The sequence below is a fragment of the Podarcis pityusensis genome (genome assembly GCF_964106645.2).
Source record: "Podarcis pityusensis genome assembly, chromosome: 3".
Classification (NCBI taxonomy): domain Eukaryota; kingdom Metazoa; phylum Chordata; class Lepidosauria; order Squamata; family Lacertidae; genus Podarcis; species Podarcis pityusensis.
In genome coordinates, this window is record NC_138026.1 from 28,347,957 (window position 1) to 28,375,955 (window position 27,999).

Here is a 27,999-nt window from a genome sequence, read left to right on the forward strand (position 1 = left end):
ACTCCGATGCAAAAGGCCCTTGTGGCCACCCCCTCCACACCCAGTTGAGCACACAGCTGATGGTGCGATCCTGGGCAGATGCGGAGGCCACAGTGGCAGCCGATACAGGTGCTGCCGGAAGATCCTCAATCAGGAGGAGCGATGAAGCTGGAGCCGGGTCTTCCACAAATGCTGGAAGAGGGCAACGGCTGAGGGCGTCGGCATAGCCCATCGATTTTCCCGGGCGATGGACGAGCCGGTAGTAGTAGGCAGCCAGGAAAACAGTCCATCGCAGCATGTGCGGTGAGAGGACCGGTGGAGTTGGACGATCACCGGCGAGGAGGCCCAGGAGCGGCTTGTGGTCAGTGATGAGGTCAAAAGTCCTGCCATAGAGGTATTCATGGAACCTCTTCACTCCAGCCACAAGTGCCAGTGCCTCCTTGTCGAGCTGGCTGTAATTCCGTTCCGTCGGAGATAGCGTCCTGGAAAAGTAGGCGAGCGGTGCTTCTCTTCTGTCTGGAAAACGGTGACTAAGGACAGCGCCAATGCCAAAAGGTGAGGCGTCGCAGGCAAGGACCAGCGGCCTGGATTCACTGTACTGTACCAGCACACGGTCCGATGAAAGGAGAGCCTTGACCGCGTTGAAGGCCGCTGTCTCCCGATGACCCCAGGACCAAGGCGTCTTTGTGCTGAGGAGTCGGTGAAGAGGCTCAGCCACCATGGCTTTGTGGGGCAGGAACATGTTATAAAAGTTCAGCAGCCCCAGGAACGCCTGCAACTCCGTCTTGTTCTTTGGGATGGGGGCCTGCTGGATAGCGCGGATCTTGGATGTGGTCGGGTGAAGGCCGGAGGCGTCAATAAGATACCCCAGGAACTCTACCTGTGGAACGGCGATCTGGCACTTCTCCCTCTTTACCTTGAGCCCGGCCTCTTGGAACCTGGTCAGCACGGCACGGAGGCGCTCAAACAGCTGCTGGTGTGAGTCTGCGGACACCAAGACGTCATCAAAATATGGTACCACGCCCGGAAGCTCTTGCAGGAGATGCTCCATAAGGCTTTGGAAGATGCCAGGAGCCACACTCACCCCGAACTGCAACCGGCAGCAACGGAATGCCCCTCGGTGGGTGACGATCGTCTGGGCTTCAGCAGTGGCATCATCGACGGGCAGTTGTTGATAGGCTTGGGCAAGGTCCAGCTTAACGAAGACCTTACCCTCACCCAGGGAATGCAGCAGGTGTTGGACAACAGGAACCGGATAAGCGTGCTGCTGAAGTGCCTTGTTGATCGTGCACTTGTAGTCAGCGCAGATTCTCACCGACCCGTCTGGCTTGACAGGCGTGACGATGGGAGTTTCCCACTTGGCGTGGTCAACTGGCTCCAAAACTCCTTGGGCGATCAGCTTGTCCAGCCAGTGTTAAGTTGTGGGCGAACATAGCAGACGACACAGAGATTCTTCAAACAGCTCTTCTTTATTCAGATGTCAGAACAGAACTAACTGAGGGCTCAGTCAGCCTGCTTATATAGAGCTCCAGAACAATGTAACTGTTGCCATTTTCTAAAACTATCCAATCACTGAATGTCACTTTTCGATCCTTCATTTGCATAACTATCTACAGTATCCCCCTGCTGGCCCAGGGTGAGAACTTCAGTACATAACACTACTGATTTTCAGGGCTGAATCCAGGCTATGGGGGCAGACAGACTTATTAACTGGCCCATTCATTGTGGCCAGCGGGAGCTGCTTCCTTGTGGTATGATTTCATGCTGCTTCTGAGTATGACTAAGGAAACTGCAAGCCTGGACAATTTTTGTAGGTTTCCTCCAATCACTTACGTGATCAGCAATGGGTGAAAAAAAATCCCAAACCCTACATGATTTGATGCCAGTTAATACTATTGTGGTGGGCAACATTATGATGGAAGATTGGGAAAAGTTAAGGAAAACTGGTTTAAAATTTACAGATTGTTCCCTGTTGAAGGAGAATTATATGAAGATGATGTATGGATGGTATTTGACACCAGTGCAGTCAGGGAAAATGTACAAAACTAGTTCAAATATATGTTGGAAGTGTAAGGAAAAGGAGGGGACATTTTGTCATATGTGGTGGGATTGTAATGTAATCAAAAAAAATTGGGAAATGATATACAATGAATTGAAGAAAATGTTCCATCTAACATTTGTAAAAAAACTTGAAGCATTTTTGTTAGGGATTGTAGGAAAAGACCTGCCAAAAAAGGTGAAAAATATCTTCATGTATGCGACAACGGCCGTGAGAGTTTTAATAGCACAAGGTTGGAAGAACGAAGAAATCCCAACTAAAGAATCATGGCAAGAGAAATTGATGAATTATGCAGAACTGGCAAAACTGACACATAAGCTACGGGACAAGGACAACTGTGACGTTAAAGATGAATGGGAACCCTTTACAAAGTACTTGATGTTGCAACAAAGTGAATTGGACTCCTTGGCAGGTTTTGAATAAACACTCACAAACTCTTTATTGACAATAATCAGTTAGACAATTTAAGGATTTATACAATTTTGTAACATGCAGAGAACAGTATTCACAGAGAAACCAAAGATTGGAACTGAGGGGAGTTGGCGGGGGTTGGGGTCCTTTATGGGAGGGTGGGGGGAGGGAGGAAAATGGGGAAAATTAAGGATGTGATATTTTTGGATAATATGTTTTGTTTAAATTTCTAATAATTTTTTTAAAAAAAAATACTATTGTGGTGGGGTTGCATCATCAAGGAAGCAGCTCTCATGTTAGATGCATGTGCACATGTACCTCAATGTAGCTCAGCCTTTAGCTAAGCCTATGTGATCCCATACTGGGCACACGTTTTCCCTATAAACTGGACCATATATCAAGGTTATCTTGGAAGGCTCTTCTCCAGGTGTTCCTGCCAACTGATGTAAGGCAGGTGGTGGCTGGAGAGTCTTTTTGGTGGTGGCACCCCACTTATCGAATTACCTCCCCATGGTAGCCCTCACATGGCACCAACATTGTTTACCATTTGGTGCCGGGCAAAGTCGCTTTTTCTTTCCCCACTTCGTTTTCTTTAGTATGATGTACAGTAATTTGTTATATTTATGTATTTTAATCTTACTTTAATCTTCTGGAAGCTCTGAGCACATATCCATTAAATAAGAAAGTAGAGTGGACTCAAGGGAAGACTTATGGAAGGGCATCATCTAGTCCAACCCCCTGCAATGCAGGAATATTTTGCCTAACGTGGGGTTCAAACCCACAACCTTTCGATTAAGAGTCTCCTGCTCTACAGACTGAACCAAGATTTGGAGAAGCTGCTTTGCATGCAAAAAATCCCAGATTCAATTCCTGGTGTTTCCAGGCAGGGCTGCAAAAGACCCTCTTCTGAAACTCTGGAGATCTGATGCCTGTCAGTGTAAACAATACGGGGCTAGATGGACTAATAGTCTAACTCAGCATGGCAGCTTTCAGTCTTTTGAATACACACCTGCTATTTATTTCCCCCTCACACTCGGGGAGATACCTTCTGGGGATTGCTCTCCCAATATATTTTGAGTATACTTAGATCAGTAATCTTTGACTTTCTCAAAACTACTTCCAAGGATTGACACCTTAATGAGAACTCAAGGTGAATCACGTTGCCAGGACACTGAAGTACACGGTGCATACAGCGAGAAACAAATATTTGCCACGTAAAATATGTGTGATTCATAACTTGATGACTGTGTGAACTTGCATGTGTGAATAAGCCAACCCAAATATAAGCGAGTTTCCTCGCATGACCTCAAAGCCAATTCTTTCTTTCTCTTTCTTTCTTTCTTTCCCATTCACACCTTCATCCAGCCTTGGATTTCTTCAGGTTCCCAAGAGCACTGCATTAAGAAGAGCAGGGTGTTAACTCAAAAGTTACGACCTCCAGGCAACCCACAGTAGATGTGGTAACATCCACACGTTCACGTTGCTCGCTTGATTTCAAAGGGTTACCGATCAGCGAATAGGTGAAGCGACTCCACTGAGAAACATTTCAGCGGGAGCTCCTTGGAAGAATGAGGGGATGCGAAGATGGAAAGGCGTGAATGAAAACGCTGCGTAAAAGCAGCTCTGCGGACGAGGGGGGGGGGAGAAGAGATGTGGGAGAGTCTTTTCTTGTCATGTACATGAAAAAGAGAGTGTGTGTGTTTATACACACACTATTATCCCCCTCCCTGTACGTGACCACGGAGAGGTGAGCGCCTGCCTTCCTCCTCCGCGGTGAGGGAGGTGTTTCTCCTTCGGCATTAGGAGGGGCGTGTGCGGCGGCGGCGGCGGCGGCGGCGGCGGCTCTGGATTCTCCCTCCGCGCGCGCGTTACAGTGGGAGGAGTGTGTGTCTAGTCTGCGCCCCCCATCTCCGCCCTCCTTGTACGTGATTAGAAGGGGAGGGCTTGTATGTCTGCTTCTCCCCCTTGCTGGAGGTGGGGGGTGGGAAACACACACACACACACACACACACACATAAAAAAAAAACTAGGGCATTTCCTCGCGTGCGTCTGGGCGCGCGCGCGGGTGTGTGTCTGTGCGCGCTTGCCTCTCTCACAATAATCACCTCCCACCCGCCCACTGACGCTTCGCTTCTTGCAAAGGAGATCGCGCCGCAGCCGGTTGCCGAGCGATGTGAGGCGGGGAGGCTCCAGCTTCGCCTGCCTTTGCCTTGCCTCTCTGCCTCTCTCTCTCCTCCTTCCAGCGCTTTCCCCCACCCCGTTCCCTCCTCTTGCAGGAGCCTCCTGCCTGCCCGCCCGCCCGCCCCGCCGCTCTCCTCCTCTCTCTCTTTCCCTGCCTTCCTTCCTTCCTTCCCTCCCTTTTCCCCGCCATGCCGGACCAGATCTCCGTGTCGGAATTCGTGTCCGAGACCAATGAGGATTACAAGTCGCCCACCGCTTCCAACTTCACCACCCGGATGGTGCAGTGCCGGAACACCGTGGCCGCCATCGAGGAGGTGAGCGAGCGAGCGGGCGGCGGCGCCGAAAGGGGGCAGAGCCCAGACCCAGACCCAGACCCAGACCAGCCCCTCCGCCTGGCCTGCGGGAAGGAGGAGGCGGCTCGACCGCCGCACCGAGCCCGCCCCAGCCCCCATAGCCCCCGGGCTCCGTGTGCCTCCCTAGCCCCCTGCGCGCCTGGCTATGGGGCTTCTCTGGGGAAGTGGGGAGGCTGCAAGAGGGAAGCATGGAGGAGCCGCCAGCCATGCCCAGGCTCGCTCTCCTCCCCTCTCCTCCGTCGCTCTTGCCGCCTTCTGGCACAAAGGGGGCTCCGTGCCCGACTCAGCACCCCTTTGGTGCCTTCCTTGAGAGGATTATGCCCCGCTTTTCTTTGGCGGGGGCGGGGGAGAAGAAAGGCGACAATCACGGCAGCCCCTTCTTTTCTCCTGTTTCCCCTTTTGCCCGCCTTTTTTTTTCCCCTAAATCGTTTTTCCTCAGAATACACCTCTCTAGCAACTCTTTGCTTTCGATATTGGGACTGATGGGTGGGGTATTATTATTATATTTTGTTTTTTGCCTTTCTGCCACAAAGGGCTTGAATTCCCTCAGCCCTCCCCGAGGAGGGGGCCCACCATATATCCACCTGTACTGTATTGGGCAAGGCTATCTTCAACCATTTCTCTCCCTCTCTAAACGAGCTGCACACTACAAATGAGCTTTCCTTACACAAAGATTTTGGAAACCTGCCCCCACCCTCCCGAAAGACTTCTTGATGGCATTTTCTAACCCGTCTCAGTGGGGAGAGGAACTCTCCAAATATATATATATAACCGTATATATATATATATATTGTGTGTGTGTGTGTGTGTGTGTATATATATATATATATATAAAACCATATATATATATGTATATATATATATATATAGTGTGTGTGTATATATAACGTGTGCGCGTACACACATATGCAATCTTTGCTGTCTCCAATGTGGCTTATTCCGAAAGATGGGATTTGGGAGATGTGCAACCTGACCCTAAGCATATTTACTTAGAAATTATATTCCACTGTGTTCACTGGGGCTTGATCCCAAAGCTGTCTATCCTCCTATGCTTTACTTATTAAGATGTAAGTCCCGTTGGACCTAGTAGTGCTTACTGAGTAAAGAAAGATGCATAGGATCAGACCGTAAGCTTTACTCTGGATATTTTTTTCTCTCCCATCTGGGGGACTGAGGGGGTTAAATAAATGCTGCAGATCCACATAAGTAACGTCTATTTTTAAAAAAGTGTTCATCTTTTCTCCCCTTTCAAGGCCTATTATGTTGGAGACCCATGGAGTATTCCATCCCTCGTATTCCTTATAGGAATTAAAATGCCTATGTCACCAAAACAAAAGGGTTAGGTCTTTGACCACTACTAATACAAGATCATAAACTTGCTTTACTAAAGCCTCTGTCCCCTTGGGACTCCTCCTTTACTAACACCACAGCATTTCCTCCCTCTTCTCTTTATTAAGTTGTATCAGACCCTGGCACATGGGATTTAAAGCACTCTTCCCTTCACACAAAAGAAGTGAAAGGTGCACTTTCTCACTATGCACAGTACTGTTTAAAGGCAAAGGGATTTAGCACTGGATTAGCTTTTGTTTACCCCTGTGAAGAGTGTAGCCAGTTTGCTTTGGCGTAATGTTTTTTTTAAACATAAAATAAATAAATCATAGTTTTAGGCTTCTTTGTGTACCTTCATTGGGATTTACCCTACAGAAAAGAAAGAATGTCTGAGATGTGATCTGTCTAAATATTCAACATCTCTTGCAGAATCCTTCCCAAATAAAAACTGGACTATTTCTAGGATCAATACTATCCTGCTCTCCCTCACTCACTGTCAGTGGCATGTAAACGAATATCGACGCACATCCAGATATGGTTTGAATATATCTCACTGACACATATAAACTCTGGAGTTACTTTGCATTTTTATTTGAATGACACAGCCTTTCTGGGCTGCTTCATAAAAGTGTTCATTTAACTTGTAAAAAGCAATGTGTCCAGTCTGTCTTTTTCACTACAGTGTTTTGTTATGGTAGACTCATAGGGTTCTGTATTCTTCTTCAAAAGATGAAAAACTATTGAATTCAAGTTAGCTGGTCCAGATTGGAGGAAGTATTATTTTGCTGTTGCGAAGAAATCCCCTCCCCCTTACAAATTTGCTCTTAACCTTTATATTTTCAAAATATATGGTTTTTTGAATCTTGAAAAACACCAAGCAGTCCTTTGGGGCGGGGGAAGGTGTCACTTATTAAAACAATCTGGGATTTGAAAACTTTTTGAGAGTTTTTGAATTGCAATCCAAAGCACATGAGCTGAGGAAGCAAGTCCCATTGAACACAGTGGGATTTGCTTCTGAGCAAACATGCATGGGGGCTCAGAAGCAAAAGCATAGGTTAATAGCAACATACAGCTTGCTAAGTACACAAGTTTCCCCCATTTCTTTTCACCAGGTTTACTGGCCTGCAGGCGAGTTACCATGTGATGGAGAAATGCCTTGGAAGGGCTAATGTGGCCTGCTGTCCGTGTATTGCCTAATCCCAGTCTAAAACAATGAAGAAATGATTCCGTTTCCAGGATTTTTCTCATAACTCTTGGATCACAGAGCTTGAAGGAATAAAAAATAATATTGATTCCATCCTCCTTTCTACCTTTAGACACAGTTCTGCAGACACTGGCCTTATAAATAACTCTCAAGTGGTTAGCCAACACTTCCTGTGTCTTGGGGCTTTGTGAGAGTGACAGGTCTTTATTTTTACTTTAAAAAGACTTGTACTGCTTATGATTTTGAAGAACATACATACCGCATTCATATATACCACATGAGATTAAACTCTCTTTCAGAGAGATGCTCTTGTCTATGGTACCACAATTTTGGGTGCGCATTAAGAAATGATGTCCAGAATTGAAAATACTCACAGAAACTATGAATTCCTATTCCAGGAACAGCAGCATCATTTGAGTTATAAAGCCTGGAATGACTTAAGAAGCAAAGAAAGAGTGCATTCAAATTGTCACTTTGTAGCTTAGAATCATGAGATTTCTTTTTTTAATCTCATGAGTCAGAAGTCAGAGCATCCTGATTTGTGAATGAGTGTCATTCACAGTTCTGGAGTGGTGATAAATTTGAGTTTTTGAGTGTGAAGGGACCTCTCTAAAAAACATGCCGAAAGCTTGTTTCCCTTATAAATGGGAAAACAGGCTATTTAAACAAACAAATAAGCAAGCAATCCTAAAGCATGCTTGATTCTACACAATCTGTCTGACAGATGTTTGGTGCAGGTCACATATTGAGTCGAAAGCTAGTTTCCAAAGCAGTGCAGTCAGTATGCCTTATCTCAACTGTTCTCTTGGTTTTGAATGCTAAGATAGAAATTTCCAGGGGACAGTAGTATGAAATAGTTAATTGTCATGTATATCAAGACAATATCTTACATCATGCTGTGCGGTGGAGGAAAATGCTAATAAAACTAAACATTTACTGCCCTGTCAAGAACTGCTCACTACGGGTGAGTAGAATTACGCGTAGCTGCATTAATTGAGGCTTGTGTTGGCAAAGTGTCTCTGCTCATCTACTAGTATTAATTTCTTCAGTAAAAGTTGGCAAAACATCAGCTGTTCTGAATTGGTCACACTGAGATTCTGAAATGGCTTAATTAAACTGAGTACATTTTAGCCTAGAATCAAGTGCCTAAATAGCTGTGGCTTTCAAAGTGTAAATCTCTGCAGCCTTTTCTGCTGCAGTAATACAGGTCACACCCTTTACAGTATTAACGCCATTTAGCAGGTTTTTCAAGCCTATAGAGATGATGCTATGATTAGAATTAGGCCATCCAATTTCTAATTGCAAAAAAAAGGGGGAGACAGTAGTTTGAAAGAACTTGCTCTCCTGGCCTGATCCTGCATAATGCTTCCCAAACATATTTCAGAAAGTGTATCTGTGCCTTGTATTGTTTATGTACATGATATTAAAATGCCAGCAGGACTGCTTGCGCCAGGTAAAACAGTAACTAGGCTGGAAAGACTAAGCTACAGCAAATGATGAGTCACTGAAATACTGGAAACCTGTTTAGGTACTTTACCTGCCGTCTGAAGGTCTCTTTTTCCAAATGGGGGATGGGGAAGGAGAATTCAGCCTGCAGGTTTTAGTGGATTTTTCTTGATTTCTTTTTTTAAAAAAGTATTGTTATTTTCTGTTGCAACAATAAACCACAGCAGCTCCCAACAAACGTTGGCATGCTGATGATCTTGTCACATTACCCAATTTCCTCTTTGAGTTCACACTTCCATTGTGACACAGTAAAGCATTGATGAATCTACGCTTGTCCATTGTGTCCCATAGGTCGGAGGTAGGATCAGTGGATTTTTCTTAATAATGAAGAACCTCATGAAGGAGATTTAATCTCATTTTGGGATGAGTTTTGTATTTCTACAGATAGGTTTCATTTGTTGTGAGACATTAGTGTTGCATACAGTGTTAGGTTAGGAAGAAAAAAGGGAGAGTGGTGAGTGGGGTGGGGTGGGGTTGGGTTGGGTAGTTATGCTTCTATTCTTCTACTTAGTGCAGACATGTCCAAAGTCTGTTTTGGGGGCCTAATCCGGCCCGCTGGTCGGTTTAATCTGGTCCCTGTGTCAGTTTATTTCTGGGGGTAAAATCCTTAAAGAACCTCAACAACTTCAATCCTAAAAAAAAGGTTAACAACTCTGGTTGGCCCTTTTGGCCCTTCACTTCATCAAATCTGGCCCTCTTTGAAAAAAGTTTGGACACCACTGCCTTAGTGTATGTGTGGGGTTTTGTGTCATTGTCATTTGTATGTGTTCTTTTACTATTCACTTGTTGTATTTCCTTGGTGGTGAGAGAGGTTGGGGGCGGCCTAGGGTGTGGTTGGTTGTCTTTGGTTGGCTGTAGTGAGATTTTTTGTGTGTGTGTGAGTGGGGTGTGTGTGTGTGTGTGTGTGTGTGTGTGTATGTGTGTTTTGGATCAGGTTAGCCAGATTGATTTGTATTCTGTTGGTGGATTCTTGTTGTTGTCTTGTTGGGCTATGTATGTGATAAAGCGGAACCATACTGGGGTGAAGGCGTCTTCTATTTGTCCCCGTGTCAGTTTCAGTTTATTGGTTAGTTTTTCTAACAAGGCTGTTTCCCATACAGTGGTACCTCAGGTTAATTACTTAATTCGTTCCGGAGGTCCGTTCTTAACCTGAAACTGTTCTTAACCTGAAGCACCACTTTACCTAATGGGGCCTCCTGCTGCTGCCGCGCCACTGGAGCACGATTTCTGTTCTCATTCTGAAGCAAAGTTCTTAACCCGAGGTACTATTTCTGGGTTAGTGGAGTCTGTAACCTGAAGCGTATGTAACCTGAAGCGTATGTAACCCAAGGTACCACTGTACTGTTTGATACCATTGGTCCATGCTCACTGCTGACAGGTCTCTCCAGTGTCTGGCTATGATGCTTCTGGCTGCTGAGAGCAGGTGGGTTATGAACTCTCTATAATGTAAGTGGGCATTGTTAGCTTGGAATATGTTTAGTAGGGCCAGTTCTGGGGTGACTTCTAATACTTGCTTAGTTATTTTGCATCTATCTTGTATGATTGATGTCCAGAAGAGTTGGATTTTGGGATATTCCCACCACATGTGGAGGTATGTGCCTGTGGAGGTGCATCCTCTCCAGCATTTTGGTGAGGTTCCTGGGTGTATCAGCGCTAGTTTCCTTGATGTTAGGTACCATCTATAAGTGAGTTTCAGAGTGAGTTCTTTTCTTTTCCACTGATACTGACGTTTCCTTTTAAAAAGTTGTTGGAGTGATTGCCTGAGCTTATCTTTCTGTTGTGGTGCACTCACACAGAGAAGTCTTTAAACTAAAAGAAGTATTTTTGTGTGGCTTTTCTGTCTTACTAAAGCATTCAGGGAATCACTGCAAACCTATTGCAGCAATAGACACTACTGTTAACATTACTACAGGGTGTCTGATAATAACTATTTTGCTCTTAATTGGTGTTTGCCTTTTTGTTGGGTGGAGTCAGATGTTTCCTTTTCATGTCATTGTAGGATGAGCACTTTTAGTTAATGTTCTAAATCTCTTTATTTGGTATTTTATTTTTTAATTGTACGTTGCTTTGCGTGTGTGTGTTTTTAGTAAGCAGTAAATAAATAAATAGATATAACAAATAATATTTTTTATTTCTGGGACTGTATTGAATTTCAGACACTGTTCCAGAGTATGCATCCTGAGTTACATAGGCATATACAAGATGTCTGGATCTGATAAATCAAAGCAAAGTTCTCCATATTGGGCACTCCCAATGATTGACTTTATGTTCATATTATTGTGCACAGCAGAGTACAGGACAGATCGAGGTGTTCCACAGGACAGTTGCCTGCCGTTCAAGGAACAAGCTTAGTAAAAGAGACCCAGATAATTAAAGAAAGCTTGTTTAACACGGTGTAATGAATTTGACCTGGAGGAAATTCCTTTCTGGTCCTAGATGTGGTAATCAGTTATCCCAATGAAAAAAGAAAAACCTGTTGATCAAGTTTCCCAACAAAGGAGAAATTCTTAGCATTCTAGCCCTGGTCAATCCTGTCAGACATCCCAGTGCTCCATTTTTAGAAAGTGCATCTCTTGAAGCCTGCATTGCGTGTAACGTGTGGGATGCATGTAAATGTGGCGTATCTGTAAAATATCTAGTTCAGTTTGCCAGAGTATTTCTCTTCCCCTGTGTACAAGGTAGGCACTTAGAAATCTGAATTCATTTATTTTTCAACCCTTGACTTTTAAAGTAGCTAAATAGCTGTCTTGTTCTGCTGTCCAGAGGCGTGTATGGAAAAAATTCTGTAAGCTAGTTCTGGTCCTGAAACATGTCACAAAATCATGCTGAAAGGCAACCTCGGAGGTGGGGGGGGGCAATGGGTTGAGGTTAACAGATTAAATATCAAATTTAATCCATTAACCTTGCTACTGATGCCTAGTCCTTACAAATAACAACAAACAAACTAGGAGCTGGAGGAGGTGGAATTTCCTTTTCATAGACATTTCTTCTTCCTAAAAGATCTCTGTAATTAAGATCTGAAGTTGTGAATGGGTTGCTATTTTCTCTCACTTTTCTGCCCTCTCCCCGCTTGCATTTCCTGTTAAAGTTTGGCCTAAATCCTAGATACATCTGCACAAGTTTTAAGTAAAACCACATTTTTTAATTATTAAACAGAACTACTATGTACAAAGAGCTATGAGGCATAACTAACAGTGTTGTGGCTACCTTCAGTGCCAGTGATGGAGTTTTCTGAACTCTTGAAAACTTTGTTGTTGTTATTAAAACTTCGTTTGTATTAAGCGTTTTCTACAGAAGGATCCTGGTTCAATCCCTAGGTAGGACTGGGAATGCTCCCTGCCTGAAACCTTAGCAAGCCCCCATCGGTCAGTGTAGTTGTTGGACTACAACTCCCACCATCCCTGACTACTAGCCCTGCTAGCTAGGGATGATGGGATTTGTAGTCCAGCAACAGCTAGAGACACAAGTTTGAGAAACTGGACTGTAGGCAGGACTGACCTAGAGGGGCAAATGGATTGGACTCAGTTTAAGGCAACTAGCTTGCTATGTTCCTTACGAATTGCAAAAAAAGCAGTTTGCCTTCAAAAACAGAATGGCATCAATAACAAAGCAGTATGCTTTGCTAGAAAATAATGTAATTGCATGGTTTTATTCCTGCTTCCACTTAAGAGTCATAATCTCTTACACAGTCTTCCTACATAGCTTCTGTGTAAATGATTATGATGTGGACCCACATGTTATCATAATGATTGGAAGGGGCTGCGGCTCAATGATAGATCAAAAGATCCCAGGTTCAGTTCTTGGGTTCTCTAGGTAGGATTGGGCATGCTGCCTGCCCCAAACCCTGGAGAGCTGCTGCTAGTCAGTGTAGGTAATACTAAACTGGATGGTCCAGAGCTTTGAACTGGCATAAGGCAGCGTCCAATGCAGGCAGGTTGCTTTAGTTAGGAATTCTGATGGGTACAACAACAGTAATGTGAATAATCTTAGGTCAGTGTTTGTTTTTCTTAGTGGTGATGAATGTAGGGAGTGGACATGAACCAACAACAATACTTAGCACAGGACCTAAAAGCTGAAAGGATTGGACAAATTGGAAATTGAAGAAGCTGTGGCGTTGTCTCCAAATAGTGCTAGCAGTGGAAGAAATGATAGAAGATGGAGCAGCTATTTTTCTTCTCTCAGCCCATCCCTATTTCTTGGTGGAACAATGGCAAAACTTAGCTGTTGGCCTACAAACGCATTGCCTCACTACAAGGCGCATGGTTGCCACAGAAGAAAGTTGACTGTGCTCTGGCTTGCTTTAGCTTGTGCACTGTTGCTCAGTGGATTCAAATATTGGGGCCCAAGCATGAACAACTCTGAATGGGCATTAGTAGTGGTGTGCCACAATGCCAAATCCAGGGTATGTATGGCAGCTTGTATTTATTAATTCACCATGAGCCGTACCATTTCACCACAGATTCTGCTACAGTATTTTACATCAGAATGTGATATATGGCAAAGGCCCTGCTTGCCACTTGTGAGGGTGATGCAGGTGAGCAAGCAACTCTCAGGTAAGAGAGTTCACACCCTGGAACAATTTGGTGTGAGCTTTGTGCATAGAATAGAGCAGCTGGAGGGTAGCACAGCGTAGGCCAGCCCTTTCCTCAAACTGGTGCACTGCAAATGTTTTGGACTACAACTTCCATGAGTGCAAGCATGGCTAACGGTCAGTGATGGTCCAACAACATCTGGAAGGTACCTGGTTTGGGAAGGCTAGCCTCAGCTTTCCTCATGTGTTGAAGTAGCCATAAAAAGAGGAGATGGTTTCTGTTTAGACTAGCAACAGTCAATGTGTCACAACTGAATGTAAAAATACATATTGCAAAAGTGCTTTAACATAAGAACATAAGAAGAGAGCCCTGGTGGATGAGGCCAAAGTCCCATCTAGTCTGCAACTCTCTTCCCACTGTGGCCAACCATATGGTGCAGGGACCTCACATTGCGTGTGTAAATGCTTCTAGTGGTTTATAGTTTGAAGAAATCAAGGAAATGGAGAGTTGTTGGACAAGCAAGCAATTTGGTTAGATTAATTCTAGGAAGCAGCAGATAATTCAAGAGCAAAGGATCCAGGGAATAACAGATGTTGGAAATCCAGCAGTAGCAACAAGAGAACTGAGTTTTCAAAGGAATGGGGCTGGGCTGGGGAACTGGAAGAAGAACAGTTCAAGGGGAAATGACAGTAATTTCCCCCAAGTTTCCTTTTAAAGAATTGTGGTACCACTCCTTTTCACTTCTCTGGAGATTGGATATATGTGCAAAGCGTTTGGATGGTACCTTTTGAGAACATCTTCTATCCAGAGATTAGTTAACTGTCAATAATTAAGTATTCATTGGCCTGCGTTTTAATAGTTTGTCTTGCTTAGGCTGCAATTCAACACGTTTGTCTGGGAATAAGACCCACTGAACAAAGAATACTTCACTTCTCTGCATAGGATTGGATTGTTAGAAGAATTAATTCTATTCAGGTGCATACCTAATGCAGACCATTTGCAGTAGATTTTCCTTTCGATTTTTGAGGGGTTACTTTAGCCATATGTGGGGTGCTTCTTGGGGACAGTTTTCACCTCAGCGTTCAGGATGACTTGGATTCCTGCTGATTCTACAAAGATTTAAGCATGTGTTCAGATTTGGTGCCTTGGAGGAAAACACAAAAAATGAGGTCTGTGGTAGGGTTGGTATTTTCTTCTCAATCCTTTCTAATTAATTCTGCCTTTTGTAGTGCTGAGTGCAAGTTTAGCATTGGTCTGTAAAGGAGCAGTTCTCTGATGTCAGCTATATTAGAGTTGCTTACCTCTGTTGCAAGTACAGAAGTGTTGGGTAGATTATGTACGTACAGTTGCATGGATTAACCCAGAGGTTTTCAACCTTTTTGAGTCCAGGGATCCCTTGACCAACTACCTTCTTTCTGCTGTACACCTATGGGGCTCAGTTATGTCACTCCTTGCCTGCAGAGCTGGCAGACTTTACCCCTTTTTTGAACATCCTCCCTTGTGCAATATTCCCTCAGCCTCCTCTCCCCTCTCATTGGGAGTCCTCCGGGCAGACACCGCTGCTGCTGCCGCCCCTGGTCTATGAGCTGCCTTCCTTGCCCCAAAAAGAGGTGCCTCCTCACATCGCCCCATAGGGGCCTGGGGAGAGGAGGCCCCCAGCCTTAGTGGCCCAACATAAAGTGGCCAAAGGTGAACGTGAGGCCAGCACCTTACCTGGGTAGGCAGCAGTGGCGGCAGCAGGGCTGCTGCAACAAACAGCTGTGCAAGCCTTTGGGAGGCAGAGATGCAAGAGGGCATTAGAGAAGGGAGGGAGGGAAGGAAAGAGGGACAGAGGCTAGTGTTGCCCGCAGCACCCCTGATCATCATCAAGGCACCCCAGGGTGCCCTGACACATTGGTTGAAAACCACTGGACTAACCAATGCAGAGTCAGTGCAGCTTACCAATTGATGTACCGTTCAGGATCAAGTTTAGAGTAAGCACATGGGAGCTTTGCAGCTTGAAATGTGGCTTGGTACAAGTATTTGTCCTATCACATTAAATCACAAGTTCATAATTATATCCAAAATAAAATGCCATACTGCCTTTAAACCCAGTGGGGAGGTGCAGGTGGGGCTTCATTGCTCAGTCTTACAGGCTTCCCGACACCAACACTTACTAAGAGGGAGAGAGGGAGGTGCAAGGCAGCAGGAAGCTCAGCACTGTGAGAGTGCGGTGGGAGAGCCAGCCTGATATTCCTGTCATCTTGCCCTCACCATGCTGCCATGCCCCTCCTTCTCAGTAAGTGCCGGTGTGGTGTAGTGGTTAGAGTGTCAGACTAGGACCCGGGAGACCAGGGTTCAAATCCCCATTTGTCCATGAAGCCCACCCAGTAACCTTGTCCAGTCACTATCTCTCAGCCTAACTTACTGAGTTTATAGGGTCGTTGTAGGAGTGAAGAGGGGGAGAACCATGTATGGCACCTTGAGCTTCTTAGAGAAAGAGTTGGGATGTAAATGAATACACAGATTGTACTGGGAAGCCAGGATGGCAATGCTGCCGGCTGCTACTACCAACCATGACCTTATTCATAAATGTTTTGGAATATATTACTTAATGGAAAACAAGTTATTGATGAGATATGTGATCAAGATGCTGTTGCGCTAAAAAAGGTTTCTGAACCACAACCCAGCTAAGTTTAACAATGGAATTTATGCAGGTTTGCCATTCCCCTTCTGTAATGATTTGCAGGTCTTTGCCAACTGCTTTTGACTTGCAGAGGTGCATGAATATCTAACTCTTGTATAACAAACTCAGTAAATGGGTTGTAGCCTCCTTCCAGCTGATTTTATCCTGTGCACCATTGCAAGCTGTCTGAAACGAATGCTCCAGTGAAACACATTGTTGGTGAGGCCGTGTGTGATGATAACGATCCAAGACCTAATCCGAAGGGATTCAGTAGGCTGGCTCTTGGATGACAGTAAGGCAATATGGATAAGAGGATGCACATCTATTGGTTATGACGTCATTATTAAACAGCAGAATTCGTTGTTGTTTTTTGTCTGCAAAGCTTTGTTAACCATTCATAATAGCCTTGAGAAGCCCATGATTTACAAGTGCAGAGAAGATGCAAATATCGAAAGGTAGCAGTAGAACAGAGAGTGGGTATTCTTTGTTGTTTTGGTAGGTTTGGTCCTCCAGTCCAGTGAATGCTTTTTCCTCAAGGGTTTGTAATGATTGGTTTATCAGTTTTGAACTTTTCCTGCACATGTCTAGTCTAGTTCATTTGTGCAAATGTTACAGCTGTTACTCTTGGCAGTCATGTTTCTTTAATGTCTGTTCCTACAGCTGCATCCTCAATGTTAGCATCTGACTTTAAACCAACAAAAGCCAGAAATTAGAGCGTAGGCTGTGACTTGGTTTCCTAATCCTTAGCATTGTCTAGGAATTGTAGTGTGCTGTATAAAACCACCTGCTGTGCAGATGCCCCCCTTTTTTTGCACCAGAGTAAAGAGTAGATTATCACTGTGGTGCGTTTTTTTTCCAGCTGGAAGTCTATAATTTTGTCTAGGCATTATGTTAAGTATGTATGTGACTACCTTAAAACAGCTGAAGAGATTGTAGTGGAACAAATTAGTTGTGCATTCCTGAAAAGCTTTTGTTATGTATTTTAAAAGACGCAGAGGGGAAATAAGGGAGCATGAAAGCAATGTGGACATGAAGCATGCATTATTTGCTCTGGTTCATTTTCAGTGAAAACTTACTTTACAAAAAAAGGGGGGGAAACAGCCCTAGTGAAATCTATTTTGAGGAAAGCCATTTAGGAAGCAGCATACATTCACTAATCATTTTAATCCCTATCAATCAGACAGGATTACTATTTGAACAAAGGCAGAAGAGTGGAAATTTCATTGCCATGCATATATCCATTTTCTTGACCCCTGTTCCCTAATTTAGATTCAGAATTTTGCTGGGTTCTTATTTTACTTCATTTCGTTCCATGGGGTACAGAAGGTGCCTGTTGTACCTAATACAACTAAAAGTAGAATTTCCCCTCTCTTTGTATTTGTGTAGAATACAAATATACTACAAATACAAAGCTTCCTCCATAATGGAAGAGAATGATCTGGCAGCTAAGGTAGTCGGCTCATATCTCCTCTCCAGCAAAAGTAATTTGTTTTAGTCGGTTTAGTGCAATACTCAGCCTTGTTTCACAAGTCCATAATCCCTGCTCTTCCATCTGTTTTTCATTTTAAAAAAGTATTCCTTTGATCTGACACAGAAGTAGAAAATTAAGAGAAAATTTTGTAGGGTACTGCTCCCTGCCCTCCAGTCTTCAAACACTTCCACATAGAAGAAGCAAGTCCTATGTATTTTTTTTACCTGCAACCACTGAATAATGCATAATGCATGTGTATTAAATTTGTATCTGCTCTGCCCTCAATCATGTATAAACTGTGTGAGTGTGTTGCCAGATTCTAAATAGGAAAAGGAGGGCATGGATGAATATAGAATCCTCCCTCTGCCTGGGATAGGTCTCCTTGCAGTTTGACTGAGGTTCTTGCCCCCGCCCCCCTAACAAAAATCCTACCTGTGCCCATGGGAAGGAGTTCTCTGCCACACTCTTCACCTCTGCAACCTTTACTCTTAATATTTGACTCCGTCTGTATTTTGTGCGTGATTGAGACAGATTTGTGCCTTTGTGTGTGGATATGCTGTTACACCGTGTATATAATGGCTGTGTGGAGAGGAGAGTAGCATCCCACACTTCTTGGTCCTATTCCTATCTTCTGTGAGTTCAATGAAAGCGTGAGTGGAGCTTAGGTGCCCATGCAAGCTGAATGCACTTGGGTTCTGCAGGATAGTTGTGAACCATGGCTGCACACCGTGTCCCTAATCATGTGGAGGAGCCTAGCTATGTGCGCCTGTGTGCAACTTAGATCCCCTTTCACACTGTTGGAGGAAGGACAGCAAGCACCAATCCCACAATCCCTCTGCTTGCATTCAGTTTATGTATGGAGGGAATAAATAAACAGTGCTTGAGACTTCAGTGCTAGATAGACTTATTTGGAAACATTTATCGACAATCAAACACATTTCAGATCAAGGTAAAAATACATTAATTATTTCTAGGAACATGTTCCTTGCACCTTTACTTCCATTTAGGCATTGATTTCCAAAACAGAAGATGGGCGATTTTAGTTTCTGTTTTGCCCATGAGAATCCAAGGAAGGACTTGTCTCATAGTTTCCTTTTGATTTCCTGACTGTATGCTAGTGTGTGACATCTTTTTCAGAAGCAATGCATTAGTTTCCAAATACTGCCTGAATTATTATTACATTTTATAAAGTGTATACGTTTATTCAAAATTACCAGCTGCAGGATAGATTCAAGTAAAATAGTTTATTGGAAATTCTGTGTCTGCCAAACTTAAGAAGTGTTCTGAGAATGTCCTCTGGAAGCCTGCACTGTTCTAAGTTGCTGATAGTGCTGCAACCTGTGAAGAGGATGGTATTCAAAAGATGTGAGAAGGGGATCCTCCAACATGACCTTGTTTGGGATCAGGGTCCATTTTAACTCAATTAATTAAATTTATACCCCAACCTTCCTCCCAGAGTTGCCCAGGGCCCTGAATTATGCACATACCTGTACTCACTTGTGCTTCATCATTGCCATCTCTCTCAGTTATTGGTCCCGGTTTTAAGCCAGTGGCACTTTTAGTTAAAATTAAAAGGGTCTCATGTAGCACGTGTGGGGATGATTTCCGACTAAGACCCAGAAGAGAGCCATGCCCAGTTGGAGTAGTAAGAGCCTCAGTAGACAGTCAAGAGCTAGAAGGGATCATTGGACATCACAGTTTTTGGGAGAACACGTGGAGTTCTTTTGCATAAGACTCTTTAACCTGCAAAGTTTAAACATTGCCAGCAACCTCATGAAGTATGAGACTAGCTCCACAATTAGAAAATATATGCACAATCCCTCCCAAATTCTGAAGGTATGATGGGACAGAAATTCATAGTGACTTCTGCGTACACTGTAGCCAATGGTTTACACTGAACCAAAACCATATAGGAATGTGTGTTAGTCCTTTTTGGCCCAGATGGCATTGAATCAGGCCATTGCTTTGTATACTGTTTGCTTCTTATATCGGGCAAAGTGAGCCGGCCTCAGAGCATTCAGCATAGTTGGATCATTTGTAAGAGAAAGTTAGATGGAAAGGCATTAGTCTATGACAGGTGTGCTTAGACCAATGTCTGGTTTATATTTCTGTATCACTTTTTTAAAAACACCTTATGAATTAGTTATTTAAGAATCAGTTTATAATATGCACAGGTGGGTCTGCTAAATTCCCATGTTTAATCCCTGTCATCTTCAGGTAGAGCTGAGAAAAGAGCTCCCGTCTGAAGCCCTGAAGAGCTTCTGCCAGTATAAATACTTAGACAGAAGGGCCAGTGGCCTAACTTGGCACAAGGAACCTTCCTTTGCTGTCTAGTTTGATTCCACTTAACATGCTTGCCAACTGTTGCAGGAAGGGCGGAACTGTTGCTGTGTTTGAGTTTACGTCTTACGCTGGAGACTGGCATTTATTTTATGGAAGCTCAAATAAATCCGATACAGCAAACATTCTTGTGGCTATAAATGTTGGTAGAACCAGTGGTGTGTGTGGCTGTCTTGTTTAAAGTATCATCTCCTGTTTTCTCCTGTGGATTTTCAAAACCCGAAAGTTTGCTTTCAGCATTGTTCCTGATTTTGGTGCATTCAGAGGCTGTTATTCCTTGAGAGGAAGCAAAGGAAATGGTTCCCAAAGGAAGCAAGATGACTGATAGGTGCTGCCCCTGAGGATGGATTGGTATGACGTGGTGGCTTCTGGTCCTCTTTGGGAACATGTGCAAGGCAAGGGGTACGCCTCTACTACATGGGTAGCCAATGTGGGTTGCCAGATGTTTTGAACCAGAAGCCCCATCAGCCCCAGCCAGGGTGGCCATTGATCTGTGTTGCTCACTGATGCAAGAAAGTCTTCCCGTGGGTTTGAAACAAGTTACAAGCCTAGGAAACTCGTCATGGAGCAAGGGGAAGTCATGAAGTAATGCACCCCACACTTGTAAATAAACAAGGAATCAAGCAAGCAAAGACTTTACCATGGTTTTTTGAATGCAGTTTTGAATTGTGTTCTATAGCGAACACTGCATTTACTCCCTTTTTTGTACAATTAGAATTGACTTTCTGCATAATCGAAGAGAATGATCTGGTCACAAAAGTTGCCAGCTCATATCTCCTCTCCAGCAAGGATTCTTTGGAGAAAGCCGTGTGCTTTAAATTTGGAAAGTTTGCTGGGAGAGTGGGATTGACTCTTAGACCACTCCAAGAATTGCAGCTCTCTAAGGTGAATAGGGGCCTCTTAGCAACTCTCAGCACCCTTAACAAACTCCAGCTCCCAGAATTCCTTGAGGGAAGCCATGACTGTTTAAAGTGGCATGATACTGCTACAAATGTGGAGATGAGGCCATAGCCTTTCTCATTGAGTCTGGACCAGAAGGGAGTCTACCTGTAGTCTAGCTAAAGAATAAAGAGCAGTAGGGCCAGCCCACGCTACCTCTGTAGACTTTGCTCACGTCTGAGATACGTCATAAAGCATGCTGCCACCAGGACTCCTTGCAAATCTTTTCTGGTCCTGCAGATTAGGTAGCATTCTGTGAGATGCATCTACTCATTTAGATTATGAAATACAATACAGAACTTGGTCAGACACAAATTATGAATATGGACGGCTTAATACTGCTTGTTCTGCAGTACACTTGTGGCATTTTTCTTCTTAGGACTGTGGTACATTAATTCATAGAGTCACAGAATTGTTGAGTTGGAAGGGACTCTGAGGGTCATCTAGTGCAATCCCCTGAAATGCAGGAATCTCAACTAGATCATACATGACAGATGGCCATCCAAACTCTGCTTTAAAATCCTCCAAAGAAGGAGAGTCCACCACCTCTTGTGGGAGTCTGCTCCACGGTTGAACAGCTCTTTCTGTCAGAAAACTCTTCCTGATGTTTAGTTGGAAACTCCTTCATTGTATCTTGGATCCATAGCTTTGGGTTCTACGTTCCAGAGCAGGAGAAAGCAAGCTTGCTCTTATTTCCCATGTGATAGCTGTTTAGATATTTGAAAATGGCTATCGTATCTCCTCTTAGTCTCTTCTAATAAGGCTTATGCCATTGATGTAAGTACTCTTGACTTAAGAAGTGCCTAGCGCCAATGCTGCTATGATCATGCAATCAATCACCAGTAATTCCAAACCCAAACACTGAGTCATACACTAAATAAGAAAAGTGTCTTGCACGTGTGTTATATTCCACCCCCAATCACAGTAAACCTCCTGTTTTCTGCTTGTTTGGTCTGTCACAATTTGTACGTTCGCAAGCAATAAATACAGTGTTGTAGTAGTCAAAAGTGAGCAAGCCTGTTAACCTTGCTTATCTCAGAGTAGCAGTGAAGTGGGGTAAGACTTTCATATCTTAATCTTAGAACCGTACCAGGTTTCAGAGGTCATTGCTAGCAGGCAGAAGAAAGCAGGAAGCCAGGGAAATATGAAGGCGGTAGATTGATGACTAGAAAGAATCTATGTGGACAAGCTATTGATGAATTTGTCTCAGGTGCTTAAGGCTGTTTTCATTAAAACTTTGCTCACAAAGCCAGCAGTGTGTAGTCAGAAGCATGCTGCGGTTGATTTATATTTGTTTGTATAGAGAATGTCAACACTGATTGGTGAGAGGCTGTCCAAAGATTGGTGACTTTAACTCAACGGCGTTTCCCCGTCCTACATTTGAGGCCTTTAACCGTTTTGATTAGGTGGTTGAGCTCCTTCTTTGCTCCAACACATTGGCCTGGTTCTTAGGGTTGCTGTAGGTCCAGAATTTCCTTTACACACACAAATATGGCAATCTTAGGTTCATATACCACATTAAAAGATAGTTAAAGGTAAAGGGACCCCCGACCATTAGGTCCAGTCGTGACTGACTCTGGGGTTGCGGCGCTCATCTCGCTTTACTGGCCGAGGGAGCCGGCGTACAGCTTCCGGGTCATGCGGCCAGCATGACTAAGCCGCTTCTGGCGAACCAGAGCAGTGCACGGAAACGCCGTTTACCTTTCCGCTGGAGCGGTACCTATTTATCTACTTGCACTTTGACGTGCTTTCGAACTGCTAGGTTGGCAGGAGCAGGGACCGAGGAACGGGACCTCACTCTGTCACGGGGATTCGAACCACGACCTTCTGATCGGCAAGTCCTAGGCTCTGTGGTTTAACCCACAGCGCCACCCGTGTCCCATAAAATAAAAGATAGTTAGAAACAACATAAAAATGAAGCATGGTGGTGCATACTGGTGAAAAGCTCTCCCTCCTCTCCTTTCCTGCTGTTGCTGCACCTTCAGGAAACAAGGCCAAGTCTGGCTTGCCATGAGATCTGAACCTGTGCTCATGGTTTGTTTCTCTTCAAGGAACAACCCCCCCCCCCCAATAAGTTTGTTCTTGGCTTACTGCTTGTGGATAGTTTGCGGAAAACAAGCCATGAGCCTGTCATGGTGTGCCATACTTTTACTTGTTTTCTGGCAGTGCAACAGGAAGGAACACCATGCGCCACCATGCTGCTTGTACGCATTAAAAAATACATAGTTTTTGGAATTACGGTTTAACGTGATGTGTGAACTGGGCCATGGTTTCAGACCACATGTGATCATGCCTCTGGAGTTGCCTGTATCTTTGGTTTGCACACTAAATGGCTAAATGATACTATCTCTTATCTAAATTTGAAATGGTGCTCTGGTTTGAGCCTCAGCTCTTCTTATCAGACAAGGAGAATGACTCTTATTGTTGTCGCTGATCAGTTGGGCGGTGGGAAGCACCTAATTGCTTTTAACTAGCAAGCTGCTGCTTTAATGATAAGGGTAGGGGAAAGGTTTAGGGATGGGTAAGACTGATAACAATTGCTTCCTGCAACCTCAGTTGCAGCGACGCAAATGTTACGTGGTACAGTGGTACCTCGGGTTAAGTACTTAATTCATTCTGGAGGACCGTTCTTAACCTGAAACTGTTCTTAACCTGAAGCACCACTTTAGCTAATGGGGCCTCCTGCTGCTGCCGCACCGCCAGAGCACGATTTCTGTTCTCATCCTGAAGCAAAGTTCTTAAACCAAGGTACTATTTCTGGGTTAGCTGAGTCTGTAACCTGAAGCATATGTAACCCGAGGTACCACTGTACTGTTCACATGATGGCGCATCATGTGCAATATATTCCATAACAGTATAAATTGCCACCATTTCATATAATTTTCTGAGCTCAGCTACTGTGGCCTTCATTTTTGCAGCAGCATAGCAGGGCCTAGGGCTGGAATTTTAAGGGAAGGGGAAGCTAAGGGTGCATTGGGGAGGGCATTGTGACTCATTGTAAAATAACGAAAGCCTAAATAGGTCTGATACAAGTTACTTAATTGATTAATTCATTTTGACTTAGATTTTTAGTGCTAGGTGCCACAGTGTTCATCTAGGCTAGAGATAGGGAACCTGTGGTCTTCCAGTGTTGCGGGACAACTGCCTCCACCATTGCTTACCATTGGCCTTGCTTGTCAGGGCTAATGAGAACGGCTACAAGGTTCCCCTCATCCATGATCCAGACCCTACATCCTAAATGGATTTTTAAAAATTCTAAGTGGATTCTGAAAGGAGACCTTTATCACAGTTGGTATTGGGTTTGAATTGATTTTATGTATGTGCTGTTGCTATTTTAAACTCTCTATTTTTTTTAAAAAAATATGTTTTTATAATATGTAATATGTTTTTATAATATGTTTTTATTATATTGGAAAAAGGCTTTGGGATGCCTCATGGGAAGTGATTTATAAACGAGATAGATAAATAAAAATAATTGTGATAACCATAATGATAGATTCTGGTGTAACCACTGATACCCTTGAAGTTCTACCATTATGAGAAACTCATTTTTCTTGGAATATTTGTGCTGTAGCTCTCATGCCCAGGCTGCTGTTGGCATGATGGACCCCAGAGGATAAGGCATCAGGTATCACATTACAAATGCCCTAAGCCCTCGTATTTACGGGACTGCCACTCCTGGTCTGCCCCGCAGAGGACCTTAAGGTCCATGAATAACCATAGTTTAGAGGTCCCGGGCCCTAAGGAAGTCAGACTATCCTCCACCAGGGCCAGGGCCTGTTCAGTGATGGCTCCGACCTGGTGGAATGCTCTGTCCCAGGAGACTAGGGCCCTTCAGGATTTAACCTCCTTCCGCTGGGCCTGTAAGACAGAGCTATTCCACCTGGCCTTTAATTTGAACTCAGCCTGATCTTTTATTTCCCTTCTCTCCCCCCCCCCCCTTTTTATGAAGATTACCCGCTCTGGGACCCCACAGCTAATTCTCCCCTGGCCTCCTCGCTGGCCCAAGTAGGTCTAATTTAGCCAGCTAGCCCTGGTGACCTATCTAATGTTTATTGGATGGATTTCCCTCAAATTGACTTTTGTACTTTGAATTTTATTGTTATTCATGCTTTTTTACTGTATTTTATGCTGCTTTTTTGTTGTATTACGATTAAGTGTTTTAAATTTGTTGTTAGCCACCCTGAGCCCGGGTTTCTGAACCGGGAAGGGCGGGGTATAAATAAAAATATTATTATTATTATTATTATTATTATTATTAAATGACTTGATCCTTGCTGTTCTGCTTCCAACATCAAGTTGGGAAGGCAAATGGATAAGGGAGCATTTTTAAAATAATGGAATGGTCTTTTGTCTTCCTGGGATCTGTTAGCTCATGTGTACGTGCTGTTATGTTGCCTTACTTTTTTCATTGAGATCTGTTAAGCCAGGGCTTCTGTTTGGTGGCTTCGCCTTGCTTTTAATTCATCCCCTCCAATTACTTAGCATCTTCTGTGTGGCTAGACACAGACTTCATAGGCAGTTTGCTGACATGGCTATGACTTTCCAGCTAGTATGTTTCAATTACCTAGCAAAAAATATTTTGTAGGAGAAAGGACAGGCCCAGGAAAATGAAGGAAAGTATTGGGTTATGGGAGGGGAAGACACCTGATAGATGAGAGAAACATAATAATGCAGCAAAACCCATTTTTAAATCAATTTTCTTACTTTGTGTGTATGTGACTGTATCTATATATCATGTATAGACAAAATTAACTAGATTGGTGGAATGGATCGACAATATTTCAATAGTATTTTTATTTATCTATTATTGGCAAAGTTGTCTTGTAAAATGTGCATTTAGCAAAGTGACAAAATAAAATTTTAATGTAGAAGAATGGTCTGCTATAATTCCCCAGAGAGATTCTTGCCAGATTCATAGAGTTTTGTCTAGTATGATGGCGTCTTGCATGGCGCAGGTGGAGCTTAGACTCTGCCTGCTGTTCGAGAAGTTTATTTTACGTATTGTGAGGGGCAAGGCCTAGTATCAGTGAGATGGCATTACGTCTAGCAATGGCCAGATTTCCCATTTGAAAGCAAATAATGGGGCAAATTTTCCAAGATGCATGTTGACTTGTCCTTTTGGGCTGTAAAGAGTTTTAGGTTGCAACCCTAACCGCACTTACCTGGGAATAAAGCATATGGAATTCAGCAAAACTTACCTCTGAGTAGACATAGCTAGGATTTCAGTGTTACTCAGTAATTGGTATTGACTAAAAACATAAAATGAACAATTAGAACCTTGAGTGGGTTTGGATTTTTAAAAAAAATATATATATCAATGGATAGGTCAAGTAACAATGCAAATCTAGTACAGTGGTACCTTGGTTCTCAAGCTTAATCCATTCCGGAAGTCTGTTCCAAAACCAAAGCGTTCCAAAACCAAGGCACGCTTTCCCATAAAAAGTAATGCAAAATGGATTAATCTGTTCCAGACTTTTAAAAACAACCCTTAAAACAGCCATTTAACATGAATTTTACTATAACAAGACCATTGATCCATAAAATGAGAGCAATAAACAATGTACTGCAGTCACACAATCAATCAGTAGTTGAACTGGGTTCCACACAGTCACAAAAACAAAACAAAAAGAGCAACAAAAACAAAAACACAAAATAAATAGCTAAAACAGACAGACCTCAGCGTAACACTCAAAACAGAAGTGTGGCACTCAAATTGGAAGCGTAACACTCAAAACGGAGCATGTTCGGCTTCCAAAAAAAGTTCGCAAACCGGAACACTTACGTCTGGGTTTGCAGTGTTTGAGTACCAAGGTGTTTGGGAACCAAGGTACCACTGTATTGGTTTTATTGTTGTTGTTTCATGTATGTCAATGGTATATCTTGGGGAGCAGCGTGGGAGTACATGACAGTGGCCGTATAAGGAAGCTCCTATCCAGAGTTTGATATCTTTAGCTTATCAACATATGGATATTTTCAGTGCCATGTTATCCTTACTATTTATAGCAGTTCAGTGAAACCTCTCATGTTTCTGCTCTGCTAGGATGAATTCAAGTTATAATTTTAAATAAAAAAATAACTTTCCTCTGTTCCCTCTTCTATGCTTCTGTCCCTCTTCTTCTATATAGCTTTCAGTGTGCTAAAATCCTTTGTTGGATTTTTTTAAAGTACCTGGATATGGTTCTTGAAGAGGACAAGGGAGATTCTTTGTGCAGTGAAACCACGTGATGATATGCTTGACTGATGCAAACTAGGTAATTGTCAGCCTGGGTGCAGCAAATGTTTTATAGGGCCCGCAAGTGTTGTTAACATTGTTCTTAGAGAGAAATGCCTTATTTGCTGAACATTAAGCTCGAGCATGTTTCTGCGCTGCTTATCTGTGCACTGGGGACCTTTGAGGAACTTAATTTCCATGTTTTCCTATGCAAATGGGCCTGATCCGCACACCTCCCCGGCTGTTGTGTACATTGGAATGCAATTCATAATCCGCAGGGTTTTGCAGTTCTCTGAATTTTTCAATGTAGTTCTCCATTAAAAAAAACCCAAACAGGTTTTTAAAATTGCTTATTTACGGGTAAAATATATTTATAAATGTTGTACATACATTGAGATAAAATATGTATTTCAAATGCCTCTCGTGATGACTCACAAGCTGGGGGCCTTGCTGTGCATGGTGGAGGACTCAGAAGAGGTAAAGGTATCTTCACTGGGCAGAAGCCAAGAAGGAGGACTCAGTCCTGCCTCCATCCTCTGACTCAGAGATCTGTCTCCTACAGGCACTCCTGTCTTCCACTGCCTCCCGCAGTTTGGTCAAACTCATGCTGATAGCTTCAAGAACACTGTCCAACCATCTCGTCCTCTGTCGTCCCCTTCTCCTTGCGACCTCCATCTTTCCCAACATCAGGGTCTTTTCCAGGGAGTCTTCTCTTCTCATGAGGTGGCCAAAGTATTGGAGCCTCAGCTTCACGATCTGTCCTTCCAGTGAGCACTCAGGGCTGATTTCCTTAAGAATGGAGAGGTTTGATCTTCT

At 43.6% G+C, this 27,999-nt stretch overlaps 1 protein-coding gene across 6 annotated transcripts in view; it reads left to right on the forward strand.

The window, feature by feature from the left end:
• Positions 1-27,999, forward strand: part of ASAP2 (ArfGAP with SH3 domain, ankyrin repeat and PH domain 2) — a 505,514-nt gene that overhangs the window by 394,535 nt on the left and 82,980 nt on the right. Inside the window, exon 1 of one of the 6 annotated variants that reach the window (XM_080999023.1) lies at positions 4,561-4,944. The exons of 1 other annotated variant lie outside the window; for it this stretch is intronic. In XM_080999023.1, the coding sequence (XP_080855149.1) occupies positions 4,819-4,944 (126 nt within the window). In that variant the 5' untranslated portion in view covers positions 4,561-4,818. Of the gene's footprint in view, positions 1-4,560; positions 4,945-27,164; positions 27,224-27,999 lie in introns of those variants that run through there. 4 more of the 6 variants (XM_080999024.1, XM_080999019.1, XM_080999020.1 and 1 more) reach the window with 4 other exon arrangements.